This window comes from Nannobrachium achirus (assembly GCF_963921795.1).
Source record: "Nannobrachium achirus genome assembly, chromosome: 6".
Classification (NCBI taxonomy): Eukaryota; Metazoa; Chordata; class Actinopteri; order Myctophiformes; family Myctophidae; genus Nannobrachium; species Nannobrachium achirus.
The window spans coordinates 53,035,499-53,049,976 of NC_137815.1; the positions used below are offsets into that span (position 1 = coordinate 53,035,499).

The following is a 14,478-nucleotide window of genomic DNA, read 5'->3' on the forward strand; positions in this document are numbered from 1 at the left end:
AGTGTTCTGTGTTCCAATGGCACTGGATTGTTCCCGCCTATCAAGGTGCACAACAACACACACATATTCAGGAATCACCTCTGAAACTGTCATTCTTTACGCAGCACGTCAAACCACAGTTTCTTTTATGGACTATCGTTGCATCAGTTAATGTGTTGGTGCGAACGTGTTGCCCCTCGGCTCTAAGATGCCGGCTTTCCATGGACAGTTTGAATTATTAAAGACTCCATTGGTGATCTTTCTTAGTGACTCAGTCATGGGTTATAACTGTATTGATTTTTCGTTGAGCTTGCAGATTGGAAACCAAGCTTTCCTCATACACTCAAAACACATTTAGTACCTGTAACATGTATGCTACATGCATAATGCATATATTTTCCAATGTTGGATTGCAGGCATTGCATATATAGGCAACCACATTCTGCAGCCTCTGAATACATTTAAAATGGGCCACACAGCTGTCACATAGAAGTTGTATTTTGTCATTTACTGTAGCATAAAACAATGCCTCCAGTCAAGTGTTTTTCAGAAGAGAAGCGACTTATTTGTGAGCACTCGGTTTAAAGATTCAGTTGAGTTTCACCTCGTAGACTTTGGGGATGGAAGCAAGGAGTGGAGGGCTCACGAGACCAGTGAATAGGCAGTGATGGAGGATGTGCGCAGTGCAGTATCTCAGTCTGAGTGGTGCTCCACGACAGCATGCATGGGAGTCATCTATTACTACGAGCGCTAGTGTCCTTCTACTGATAAAGCTTGTGAGTCCAGATAACCTAGCCAGCTTGAGAGGCACGTAGTGATGTGTGCTACACATAGAGTATATATAAAAGGTGCTACAGTACTCCCATCCTTGTGTCTAGTCTGGAATAATGTGCATTACTTTTCATTGCAATGCACTCTTATAACACACATGACTTTTTCTTGTGTCCATGTAGTATGTTGCAATCAGCATTGTGTTGAAAACAGATCCTCTTCAAACTAGATCAAAATATGGGATGAATATGACACATTAATTTAAACGAATTAAGAAAGAAAAAGCTTTCAGTGTCTTCACACCCAGCTGATTTGTTAGTTTAGTTATCCCTGTGAGTATCAACTACTGAAAAGAGAGTGTCTGCTGGTAACATCTCTTTTGGGGATGCACTTCCACAGACTTCTGAGTCATAAAGACAAATCAATTATGCTGTTAGATGCTACATGGGCGCCACCATCCGAAGCAGACCCATAGCTTTTACCCTGCTGGCTGCTGCCACCACATTTTAACAAGAACACAATATTAATCCAAGTTTCAAGAAGATTTATTCATCGCTCACTTGAGTCACTTCACTCACATGTGCAGTGAAACGTTGGTGTGAGTTGCTCCTTAGACTGTGCAACAATATACAGTATATCAACCAAAGCCAGATATTATTATTTTTAACATTATTATTAACAGGTATAATACAAGTAAAAACTTAGCACAAGTAATAATAAAGTAACAAAGTGTAGAGTTTAGCAAGTAAAGTGCTTAATCCGAATAATTCTCAATCACAGCTTTTTTGTATTCCTTAAACTGTAAATCTTTGGATACCAGTCAGGTTTAGTGTGAGACAATGCTTGCTATTTTCTTCCCCAGCAGGTGGCGCTGTGTTTACAGACAATGGCTGTCTCCTGGAGTCTGATCTTGGCATTCCTGCTTGCCACCCTGGCAGTTTCACGCAGCGCTGAGCCTGGAGCCACCCCGCATGGCAGCAAGAGGAGACTGGCACAGCTTTCAGCAGGTGGCAGCAGCAGCAGCAATGCCCTGCAGTACCCCGGCCCAGGCTCCCAGAGCCACAACCATGGCAGCTACGGTGGCAGGGAACACGGGGGGCACGGGAGCCAGGGCTCTCGGTTTGCCAAAGGTGGTGCCGGGTTGCTCTCCCGGAGGCCAGTTCATCCTCTGGCCAGGCCTGAGGACGATGGCACCGGTCTGGAGGGCCTGAGCCCTGTGAGGCTGGAGATGGGCCCTGGCCGGGAGAGAGACAAGGTCCGTGCCAGCTTCAAGAGCCTGTCCCAGGTGAACGATAACCACCCGCTAGGGCCGCGCAAGGGCAGGGGCCACGGAGGACACGGCCATGGGCACCACTTTGACCATAGGAGACAAGGGAGTCGACGTGATAAAGGTCGGCATGGAAAAGGTAAGCTGTGAAAGATGTAGATAATAACATACGTGCATGCATTGTATACTCTCTCTACATAGATAGATAGACAGACAGACAGACACATATCTTCAAAGCCAGGTTCTAAAACATTACTGACTAGCTCGAAAGAAAATGTATTTGTTCGACCAAGACATCCAGAAAAAGCTGGTGTTCTCACGTAGGCTGTGTAGAAATGGGCTTTTAACACAGCATGCTTCCAAATCGCTTCCCTTTGCTCCTAATTTTATCAATTTGTGTTCCTTGGGGGGGGTCACAATAGACTACAGTACAACATTCTCTTTTGACTCTGGATATATATGCAGAAGACTGCTACAAAACCAATACCTACAGTTCCGTGCTATGTAATAATAATAATAATTATAAAACAATTCATATAGCGCTTTTCTAAATACTCAAAGTCGCTTTACAAAACAGAAACAAAATTAAAACTAGAAAGATGCAATTGTGTCAGTCTCATGTGGTCTATGATGTCATGCATCACGTGATTCCTAAACCCACCAGGATTGAGTTAAGACCCGCCTCCTCTCGATAATCTTAAGTATGAAAGTGCCCATGAACGTTAGTGCTGCTCGCTCAAGTGCAAAGTACCTACTACCTACTGATCCATTACAATAATACACGCAGCATAATAGGCCCAAAGCCATATCCAAACCATAACAATTTAACTGATAATAAGTAAGAGTTTTTATTTTGAGCACAGTAGTGACAAATTAATAGCTTTCTCAGTACGTTTTTCTCTTTAGCAAAGTTACAAAGTTTTCCCTTTAAAGCACAGTACAATTAAGTCAGTTTCAAGTTTTTTTTTAGCACAGTTTATTTTGAGCACTGTAGTGAGAAATTAATAGTTGTGCATTGTGCAAATGCAGGCTTTTCTCAAGTACAAGTCTTCATGCCTCTGACTTTATCCACCCTCCATGTGTCAGGCAGCGTTTCCGCGAGGCGGGTCTTAACTCAAGCCTGGTGGGTTTAGGAATCACGCTCATGCATCTCCATATTTGGGAAAAGTTAAAATCGTTTAAGCCAATGGATTAAATTAATTCACGAATAAATGTATATAGATTAAACTATATAACGTATCTCTTAGCAAAATAGCACGCATGTGTTTCCTGATGAAATCGGTCGATAAAACGATGGAAGATGGAATAAAGTCGGACAAGTACTATAGTCGGGTTGCCCTGCAGAGGTAACCACACTAACAACTTTATTAGAAAAAAAAGAAAACTAGGTTAAAAACTATAGAGTAATGGGGAGCCTGGTTGTTGAGGGCCTTGAAGGTGGTGAGCAGTATCTTGAAATCTGTTTGAGCAACTGGGAGCCAGTAAAGGTCATAGAGGACTGGTGTGATGCTGTCCCTGGATCGGGCTCTGAATAGCAGGCGGGCGACAGAGTTTTGTACATAATGCAGTTTCTTGAGAACGTTGGTGGTGACATCGTATAGGAAGCTATTGCAGTAGTCAAGTCTTGATGTGATGAAGGCAGCAGCAGTGTGTGATATGCTGGGACGAAAGCGGGCAATGTTGCAAAGGTGGAAAAAGGCAGTTTTAGTGATATGGTTGACATGGGACTGACAGGAGAGGGTGGGGTCCAGGATGACACCATTGCACCAAGGTTGCAGACTTGAGTGGAGGGAGGTGACAATGGAGCCATCAATGTTGAGGGGGAAGTTATGAGTGGTCCAATGATTCCATGGACTACATGGAACTGTAGTAACTGGTTTTGTAGTGTACAGTATGCAAGTCTGTCATTCTTCATGTACACCATGTTTTCAGGCCGAGGACCCCTTAGTTGAGAGAGAGATGAAGCAGGGACCCCCACAACCTTTTCATAGATTCCATATAGTTTCATCGTTCATATAGTTTCAGCATCATCAGTGCATTTTGGATTCATGTCAATTTGTGTTTTCAGATATTTAACACAGACACTTGAACCGTCAAAACTTTTCACTCTGTACTTAGTCTGCTCTTTTTCCCCTCTACACCAAAGCTCTTTGCCGAAAATAGACGATCTACGAGCTTGTAGATCTGCTATTTTTCGCTAGGGTTCAAGTGGTTTATATAAAAAAGGAGAAAAGTTTCTATCACACAAAGATTTGGAGGACCCCCTGTAGTAACTCTGAGGACCCCCTAGGGGTCCCGGACCCCCTGTTGAAGACCCCTGATGTACACTATACCAAACAGGGGTAAAAATACTTTTTACAAATAGCTCAATGTTTGTTTTGTCAGAGATGTGGGGATTTGTATTTCAGGAAGCTGAAGTTGTCAATCACAGTATATCATTGACTGGATGTACAGTACCATATATATGGCAAACACAACTGTATTTGCCAGTTAAACACACGCAAAGGATCAGGTGTGAAGTCAGAGTTGCTGTTGGTGTGTGAATAATCAATAGTGGCTCTCTCCTCTCCTCCCCCACCTGTGCTTTTGTCCAGGGTTTCTTCCAGAGCCTGAGCTCAGCACTCTTCTAAAGGACAGGGATCTGTTTGAGGAGCCTCCTCCCTCCTCCTCCTCCTCCCCCTCTCTCAGCGTGACCCAGCCCAGTGAACCTCCTCCCCCCATTGCCACCGCTGTTGGCTCCGGCTCATCCATGGTTGCCACGGTGATGAACGAGCATCCCCCAACGCTGCCCCCAGCCTCCACCAAACCACAGGTACCCCTCTATTGGAAACCCAAGTAGTGCTCATTAAAGAGCTGGGTGCATCTGTTGTGTGGCTCCCAATGTGCAAGGGAAATAGAGCGAGTAAGCCTGGCCCACCCTCCTTCCCCATTCTTCCCTTACAGACGTGATATTACAATAAAGCTCACATATCTCATTTTGGAAAATGACGCTGCCTTCACTGGAAGCCACCGGTGGCCGTGGCAGCTGTGAGAAATAGCAGCCGGGGAGCCAGGCTCAGTGGGTTTTTGGTCACGGTATATATGACAGATATGGCCACGCATAATAGCATGTATGCCCCCTGGGTCACTATACTGCCGCTGGGTCGAGTAGTACTCACTCCATAACTGTCACCCCTGGTCCCTTTATTGCACACTGTACTTTGGCAGAACAAATATGTGTACTTAATTTACTGCTTGGCTTGCATGTGTCTGGCTGAAAATTCCCATTGAATAATTTCAGTGTCATATGCCCCCCTCTCTCCACTGAATCTTAACTGTAAAATCTTTGTTCATTTTTCATGAACTATACGTTTAAAAAAATATTTTCACATATCTCCACCAGGAGGCATGCTCTAATAGTAATACTTACACTGTCTAAAGTAAAGAAACAGGGCGTGTGCATGTCTGTCTGTCTGTCTGTCTGTCTGTCTGTCTTTCTGTCTATCTTTGTGTGTCACACACACACACACACACACACACACACACACACACACACACACACACACACACACACACACACACACACACTTCGTGCATGCATGACCGCACGCATGCAGGCGCACAGAGAGAGAGACACACAGACACACATAATGACCAATCGTGTGTGATAAAACCATTAAGACATCGTTAACCACAGCAAATGATAGGCTAATCGTTTCTGATCCTCTGCATTGATGATGCTAGTGCTAGTTGACTGGTCATTCTGAAATCTCCCAGCTGCAAATAGTAAATGGTCTGCATTTCTATTGCACCTATGTCCAAAGCACTTTACAACATGTATTACATTCACCCATTCACCAACACTGACGATAGAGGCGACCTTGCAAGGTACTGTACCAGCCCTAATCGGGAACAGTTAAGGCTTCATGTCTTGCTCAGGGACACTTTGAGATGAAGCCAGGAAGAGCCTGGGATCGATTCCTAAATGACCATGAGGCATAGCTACAGTAGCCTGGCGTTGCTCATACTAATTCCTCACTGCGTATACTATAGGATATTAGTCTGGACTCGTGGGCAGAATTTTCATTTCCAAGGGTTGGGTTAAAAAATGGACACGATTGGTTAGACCAGACCAATGCTGGGCCCTGATTGGTTCCCCCAAATTTGGGCGGAGAGGAAATGGATTCACAATTGAGCGGGGCCAGACCCATATTTGCCGAAGGGCATTTTGTTTTTGCCCCGGCGGATTGGTCTGGTTCCAGGCTATAGCTACAGAGAGAGAGAGAGAGAGAGAGAGAGAGAGAGAGAGAGAGAGAGAGAGAGAGAGAGGGAGATAGAGAGATAGAGATAGAGGTGGCTAGGCTAAGATCTATGCTTGTAGAACCATTATTTATGTTATGCCCCACACTTAACAAAAACCCTCCTTTCTCCATTGAACTGACTAAAAAACACTAAAGGAAAGTCAACTTGTGGAGTTGGACTTTAAACAATATATTACAAGGATGATATTTACATTCACATTGCATTCGCCACATTACATGCATTTAGCCATTGCTATATCCTGGATAAATGGACTCAAGTCATTACTAGGCTATGAGTTATGGCATACAGTGTGTGTGGCTTTGCTGTCCTTGTGTCGAGTGTTTGATGTCTGAACTGTTAGGCTGCTTGGTATGCTGTTTATGTTGCCCAGTAGACTAAGCATGTCTTTATTCTGAATCTGCGAGCAGTCAGATATTACTGTTGCCTCCGGTGGAAAACAAGTCATCGCCCCCACCTCCCTTGGACCTGCGCTCAGTGATACGGGCCACGCTGCAAGACTTCTTAATTAATGTTCGATCCCATGTTGATGGCTAAATGAGCAGTCGAGCACTAGTAGTCCATTGCAATTAATCTAATTGATGTTTCCATACACTTCCTGAGGGTGAGAGGAAATGAGTATGGATCGATGAAGGGCTTGCCTTAGATCCTTATGTTTTGATAGATGATTCTTTCAATGACCCAGCCTCCCACATTTCCCCCCGAGACGCCTCTAGGAGGCCTGCCAACACGATTATTTGTCTTACTTGACGTGAAGGGGAATGACACTTTTAAACTTTTACTGGAGGTTTATGGCATTTATAGCTAAAACAATTCACATTGCAGCTGTTCCTTATGGCAATGTCCATGGAAATGGTAGAAATTAAAGCAATATTTCTGCCTCGTGGAAGATTTACATTCTTTCACTCGCATACCTTATGAATTCTTTATGAATTGCTGAAGAGTCAGCTTCTGACAATAGCTGTCCTTGGCAATCCATAAATGTCACTGTTTGTTTAGACAAGGTCCTTTCTTTTATGAATACAATGTTCACAAAAACGATATCAAAGAATTTCTCTTGCATTTGTTTTACAGTACGTAATATATATATTAGAAGATTTTTGAACTACTTTATTATGACTTTATTTAGGAAAGGACAGGAGGAGGTAAGAGAGCCTATTACTAGAGCCTGTTTCTAACTTGAGAATGTTACCGTTACTAGTACTAGCTAGTCAGAGTCCTGGTGTAGCCAATGATTTACTGTAGGACATAACATATTAACAAACAAAGTGATAAAAACTATAAATAAAAAAAACTATTAAAGTACAAATAAATCTGTAGTATAAATAAATCTGAAGAACAACTTCAACATTGGGGCGGCATAGCTCAGGGGTAGAGAAAACGTCATTAGAGCACGAAGGGTTCCCAGTTCGAATCCGGGCTCCCCCTGAGTTAATGTCGAAGAGTCCTTGAGCAAGACTCTGAACCCCTATTTGCTCCTGGTGAGTAGGTTGGTGCCTTGCATGTTTTCCTCCGCCACCGATGTATGAATGTGTGTGTGAATGGGTGAATGTAATGCACAATCTATGTAAAGCGCCTTGGATAAAAGCGCTATATAAATGCACCATTTACCATTTTTACATTGATTACATCACTACATCAGACTGTATGCATAAATAGGCATATACTGTATGTTCTGATGACACCGATTTGCGTCGCTACAGATACTACAGACGCTTCAAGAATGCCTTGGCACAGTTGGCAGCCAGCACCACCACACATAGGAAAACAATTGTTTTGGAGTTTCTATCGATCACAGTGTGATCATCCCCTTGCAGGCACTTGCACACATAGACATGAAAGGGGGCTTGAACCCCTGCCCCTTTATCCGTCTGTAAAAAGTGCCCTCTCCAGACCATGAATGCAGTTTTCACTATGGTGAAAGAAATGCAAATGCCCTCTTTTCATGCCATACATGAAAGCAGCATTCAAGAGTATTGCCTTGTTCAATCTCTCCTGAACTTGAATGCATCATCTTATGTTGAAAGAATTGTCCTCTCTGTGTAGAAACCCATGCCGTTACGCCACATCTTCAATATTGCCTTTTTATGCTTAGTTTTGTGTGTTATCAAGTACTGAAAATAGCTGACCTCAGCTTGGAGGTCTGCTATTGTCAATATTTTCACCAAAAGGCCCTTTTAGAAATTTCAGCCCCTGCCTCTGTAACATTCTCTGCATGTCCCTGTTTTGGAGTTTCTATCGATCACGGTGTGAACATCCCCTTGTGATCATCAATTGTTTGTATCAATCTGTCACCTGCCCTATTTTATGATGTGAGTTATTCTTGCTCTTTACTCATTGCTTTTGTTTGGTTCAATGATAGATGTGATTATTAGAAGTCATTGATAAGTCATTGGGTGTAAATGCATGGTGTTCTCCCTTTTGTCAGAAGGTTGGCAGAGGAAAGGGCCAAGGAGACGTGATGCCGACTTTGGACATGAATCTCTTTGACTGGACGGACTATGAAGACATGAAGCCTGTCGACTCCTGGCCGCCCTCTAAGAAGAAAGGTGAGCTGTCAATAATCCTTCCATCTTTGAACACCATGTGCCCACCATAATGTGTGATGGTGGTGGTTGGATATTGGATCTGGCGGCTCATGTGACTTTTGCTCGACTGAACGATGGACGAAATTCAACGCAGAATCACTGTAGTGTATTCCCAAACTAGACTGTACATGCAGAATCATTTGTCATGGTGACTGGTGCACTGCAGACACTTGCCATCAGAGATACACACAGAGTATGAGGACAATAAATTGACCATTCTCATATGTGGGACATTTTGCTCTTATGCCCTGATGGGCATGCCTCAAACTACGATGATGACATCTGATCAGATTCTCTCTCTTTCTCTCTGACCCTGAAATAGAGGGTGCTTAATAATTATATGATTGCAGTACCTCAGTAAATTCAACATTTTATCTCTTTTACCATTTATGAACTGATGAATCACTTATACATTTGCTGTTTGCTACCATCGGGCGGCCGTAGCTGAAGGGGTAGGGAGGCCGTCTGGGAACAGTAGGTCCCTGGTTAGTGTCCCAGCCCCAGCTACGTGTCGAAGTGTCCCTGATTGAACCCCTAACCCCCCCCCAGGCGCTCATCATAATCCTCTGAGGAGCCATCAGCTGGGTGAAGCTGATACTGAATTTCCCCTGTGGGACTAACAAAAGTCTCCCACCCTCCCTCTAATTTCAGTTACTACTTAAATATTAAGTTATGAGACGTCTGCTGTTATGGCTTATCTTTTAGCACTAACTGAATGTATTGTATGTTCTATAATGTGCTTAGAAACATGCATCACTAACATGTCTGTATGCGTCCTGTTTGCTCAGGTACAAGTACTTTGTCTGTAGACCTTCACTAAGCTGTCACTGCACCATGAGTCAAAGCAAATTGATATTTTACAATGCAAAAGCACACCACTGTCAACATTTAGTTGAGGGTGGCATGCTTAATTAAGCATGCTTAATTCCTTGTTTCGGCTTAATTTCCCCCTTAAAAATGCAATATTGTTCAGTCTATCATAACCGTCAGTCTAATTCAGACTTTGGTCAAATATGATCAAATAAACTATCATTTGCATGATGTACCAGAGAGAGACACGCCTAACAATTATAAACTGAGCTGTTAAAAATGTGATGGTTAAGTATTTGCAAATCAATTCGTGCACATTTGTAATAATTTCAATGTGGAGTTCCTCACGTCTGCTCTGCAGCTCTTGAACACTTTGAGCACGATTTGATTTGAGCACTTACAAAATGAGGTAGTGAAATCCAGACTTGGTACCGTAGTGTGTTATCCATGGAAATATAACAGTATAATATACTGAAATCAATGACACCACACCATCCGTGATTGTGTACCATTTGTCAGTGAGTGACATTAAGCATTCTCATCAGTAATCCATATGTGTGTGTGTGTGTGTGTGTGTGTGTGTGTGTGTGTGTGTGTGTGTGTGTGTGTGTGTGTGTGTGTGTGTGTGCAAGTCTGCATGGTATTGATCAGCGACCTTTAATATCAATCTTGTGCATATTTTTCTGCCTGCAGACAAGCGTCGCAGTAAGAACCTCAGCAGTGGGAATGTGACCGTCTATAATGATGGCATCGAGCCATGTGACCACCACCTAGACTGTCTCCCAGGTCGGTTGGTGCTGTATATCACTTCATGCAGTGCCTGTGTTTATTCTGCAGTTTAAACACTGATGTGTTTTTGTGATATTATATAATGAACTTCTGAATATTATTGTTCCCAATTTATTATTATTATTATTAATAATAATATTATTAGGCCTAGTAGTAGTAGTAATAGTAGTAGTAGTCTATTATAATAGGTTCTAATCTATATCTTTAGTGGATTCTTAAAACATACTGTACAACCTTTAGATGAGCTTTTATCAGTGAGAAAGTTTATACCCATATATGATTGATTATTTTCTGTCTGTCTGTCTGTCTTTCTTTCTTTCTTTCTTTCTTTCTTTCTTTCTTTCTTTCTTTCTTCCTTCCTTCCGAAGCATCTTTTAAGCCTTGTTTTTGAAAAGGGTAATATACCATAAAGTGTATTATGCTGATTATCATTAGGCTCCTGCTGTGACCTGAGACAACATGAGTGTAAACCACACAACCGAGGCCTCAACAACAAGTGTTATGATGACTGCATGTGTGAGGAGGGTAAGTGGGGAAATGCAAGTTCATACCATGCAATGATACCGCACCTTACCACATAAATATGACTCACTTCAAATAATGACTCAAGCTAACATTGGATCATTGCTTAAGGCAATATTTCACTTTGGTGCAACATTTTGGTTCAGGAGCATGCAGGCAACCACTAATATTACTTGCCCTCAAGATCCACTTCCACCAACAACTTCAAGGTAGTGATAACTACTAGAGGTCCCCAGAGTAGGTAATATTGGTGGCTGAGGGATTTTTAGCTCTCTGTGCATTAATGGAATTATATGGAAAAGGCATGGCTCCAATGTGCATCTCCAGCTTCATGTTGCCAGTGGCACTCTTGCTGCTATCATGTAACAATACTCCCCCAAAACTGTGGAATTTCTCTTGGAAGGACACTGTTCCCGGTGAAGCCGGTCGATTCGACATAATTATGGCTTGAGTATGTGCCACGAAAACTGTGGGAGGAGTAGTGTCAAGTCTCATTTAGTGTCAAGTCTCTCGAAGCCAGATTATATAGGGATCTCCACCTACCAGGCATCTAAATTTGTTGCTAAAACTGTGTAGAAACAATGCAGAGATTTAAAAGAACCAATGCAAAACCAATGCAAATGCTTTAGGGTGGTCCTTCATTTTGTGACCATTTGTTTTCAAAGCAGTAGGCTTAGGTTTGCTAGAGTCCATTCTCGCCGCTGTTCCAGCAACTACATTGAATTTAGATGTCTCCGATAATCTATGTGAGGCTACGATTAATGGATGCTATTGCTACTGCATGTTTCCCTCACAGGATTCCGCTGTTATGCCAAATTCCACCGGAAGCGACGTGTGACCAGGAGGAGGGGTCGCTGCGTGGTACCAGAGTCTGCCAACAGCGACCAGGGAGCCTTCATCACTATCTGAAGAAGACAAGGACAGGACAAATGTAGCGATAAAGGTGGAGGAATAGGAGAAAAAAGAGCCCTTGACTACTGCTGAACACACAGCAAGACGCAGCGTAACACTGATGGTGGACCTTCAAGATTGTTTCATCTCAATAGCGCAAAGCATACAAATGTAACACAAAACCATTCTGTTCATTTGTGACAGTGTAAATCAACTCAACACAATGGACGTATAATGTTCATAAAAGTTAATACCAGTGAAATTAACTAGGCTATTTGGTTAGCCAAACTCAGTTGATGCCGGTCCTTCAGCCATAGCAGTCCTACCGGTATGAGTGAACAAACAACTCTTAAATCAAAACTTCTCAACTGATTTTTTTTATAAAGAAACACTTCAACACAGAACATACTGCTTTGCAATTACACCCTTGTGAGTTGTAAAATATGACTCCTTTTGTGGAACACATGTGGGATAGGCTGGGAGTGCAAAACGCCACAGAGACACCATCTTTTTAAGCACCCAATCCATTCATTCATTCATTCAATCATGTTTGGTTCTGACCTTTACAGCATCTCCACAGGATCATGTACTGTATATGCGCGTCCAAACAAGAAACATGCAAAGACTCTGCTCTGCCTGATTGTCTTTCCTACAGAGTACAGACACAGGTGAAATACTATTTGCATTCTAACATCCTTGGTGTCCCAGATGGGTGGGGCCTCACTGCATTGTGACAGCCCAGTGTCCTTTAAGTGGTCACCCACAGGAAGATATATACTGTAGCCTACTAAACTGCGGTGTCATTGTCTAGACTCACATGTATGTATAATAGATTGTACATTGTGGGGAAACTCCACCTATCTGGTACTCCAAGGACATAAGTAGAACATTACTAGCCGTTATTATTTGACCCATGTCTGGTGTCCTATACTGTAAATATGTTTTAATTGTTTGAATGTATTTTTTATCTGTAACCTCATACTTTTCTTTAAAAAGCAATCACTCCGTAATTAAACAAAAAAAGAATACATTTATTTTACCTTTTTTAATGTTTAATTTATATACTTTTCTTAAACAGGACTCTTTGTCTATATATATATATATATATTGTGTTTTTCAGCTTCATTACTTTCATGATTAAACATTTACCAAGATATACCTTATTTTTGTGTATTTTTCTTTTAAATGCAAACCACTCTTACATTAAAAGGAACATCTTGAAATGACATACGTGTACAGTATATGTAATGTACATCTTAAAATACATTTTGTGAGAAAAACATAGGTTTTGATATTGATGCAAACACATATCTAAGAGCCTGTTTACACAGAGCCAAACTTAGTGAAACGATTGTTTTATTGGTTTTCAGTGACCTTGTGTTAATTTACTCTGCTCCTAAAAGACCATACATAGCTTGGTTGTTAATTTGTTTTTCGATGAACAGTGATAGCTCATCACCAAGTCCATGTTTAATTTCAAGCAGCTGTATTTCATTTTTATTTTCAACAAATAACTTCGGTACACCTCATTGCGTCAAAAGAGACGCAAAACATATCCAGGCACATTGCTCCCACATTTTATGCCCATTTTTATTTAGACACAGAACTGCGGAGTGATTTTCATTAATTGTGGGTTGTTCAGTGGATATACAATGACACATGCAGACGCAGTACATTGCCAGGGGGGTATATTTCCATTGGAACCACTCATCCATCAGAAGCATCCATCAGAGACAATGTTCTGTTTAAAAAAGAGCATCAGCTCAGTGACACTTCCTTCACACATAGCCTATGGCAAGACACTGAAACGCAAGGGTTAAAATATAACCCTTGCGTTTCAGTGTCTTTGTGACCATCAACAATCCTTCAGCCAGCAGTCCTGTTGAACCTACAGCATGGTTCTATTTATGGGCAGATATAGGGCAGCATGCAGAGACAGGGCCAGTTAAAATATCTATCAATGTGTGGTCTGGTCTCTATCTCTCTGACGCTGACCTCGCAAGGTCGTGCAGTAGCTCAGGTGGGATAGATCTCCTGGAGACGACTGGCCCAAAACAAATGGCTCTCCCTGGCATTCTCTGGCTGATCACTGCAGCCAAGCTGAGGAATGAGTGCTCTCTCTCTCTCTCTCTCTCTCTCTCTCTCTCTCTCTCTCTCTCTCTCTCTCTCTCTCTCTCTGTGTGTGTGTGTGTGTGTGTGTGTGTGTGTGTGTGTGTGTGTGTGTGTGTGTGTGTGTGTGTGTGTGTGTGTGTGTGGTGTGACTTCATATTTAATTGTGTGCCAGAAGCTCCTGAAGGAGGGTGAGACCTTGAGTGCCTTGCATTTTCCATCAAAGCTGAACCCGTTTCACCCGTACAGGAATATGCTTGAATTTCTCTTTTGTTACAAAAAAGTTTTGACACAGGGGGGGAGACTGGGATCTCCAAGAAAAATATCCACAGACAGTTTAAAATAAGCACATTCGTTATTATCTTTTATAGAACACACAAGCCCTTGTGCAAGTATATAAATATAGCCTATATGGCAAATATTTACATCCATTTTTCTTAGCTAATGATTGGC

At 42.2% G+C, this 14,478-nt stretch overlaps 1 protein-coding gene across 1 annotated transcript; it reads left to right on the forward strand.

Moving 5' to 3' along the window:
- Nucleotides 1-1,636: 1,636 nt before the first annotated feature.
- On the forward strand, nucleotides 1,637-11,934 carry draxina (dorsal inhibitory axon guidance protein a; the record flags this gene model as incomplete). Its single annotated transcript, XM_080727460.1, has 6 exons — nucleotides 1,637-2,156; nucleotides 4,612-4,829; nucleotides 8,745-8,865; nucleotides 10,408-10,500; nucleotides 10,939-11,028; nucleotides 11,822-11,934. The coding sequence occupies 6 exons, from the start codon at nucleotides 1,637-1,639 to the stop codon at nucleotides 11,932-11,934; spliced, it is 1,155 nt and encodes a 384-aa protein (XP_080583586.1).
- Nucleotides 11,935-14,478: the final 2,544 nt, after the last annotated feature.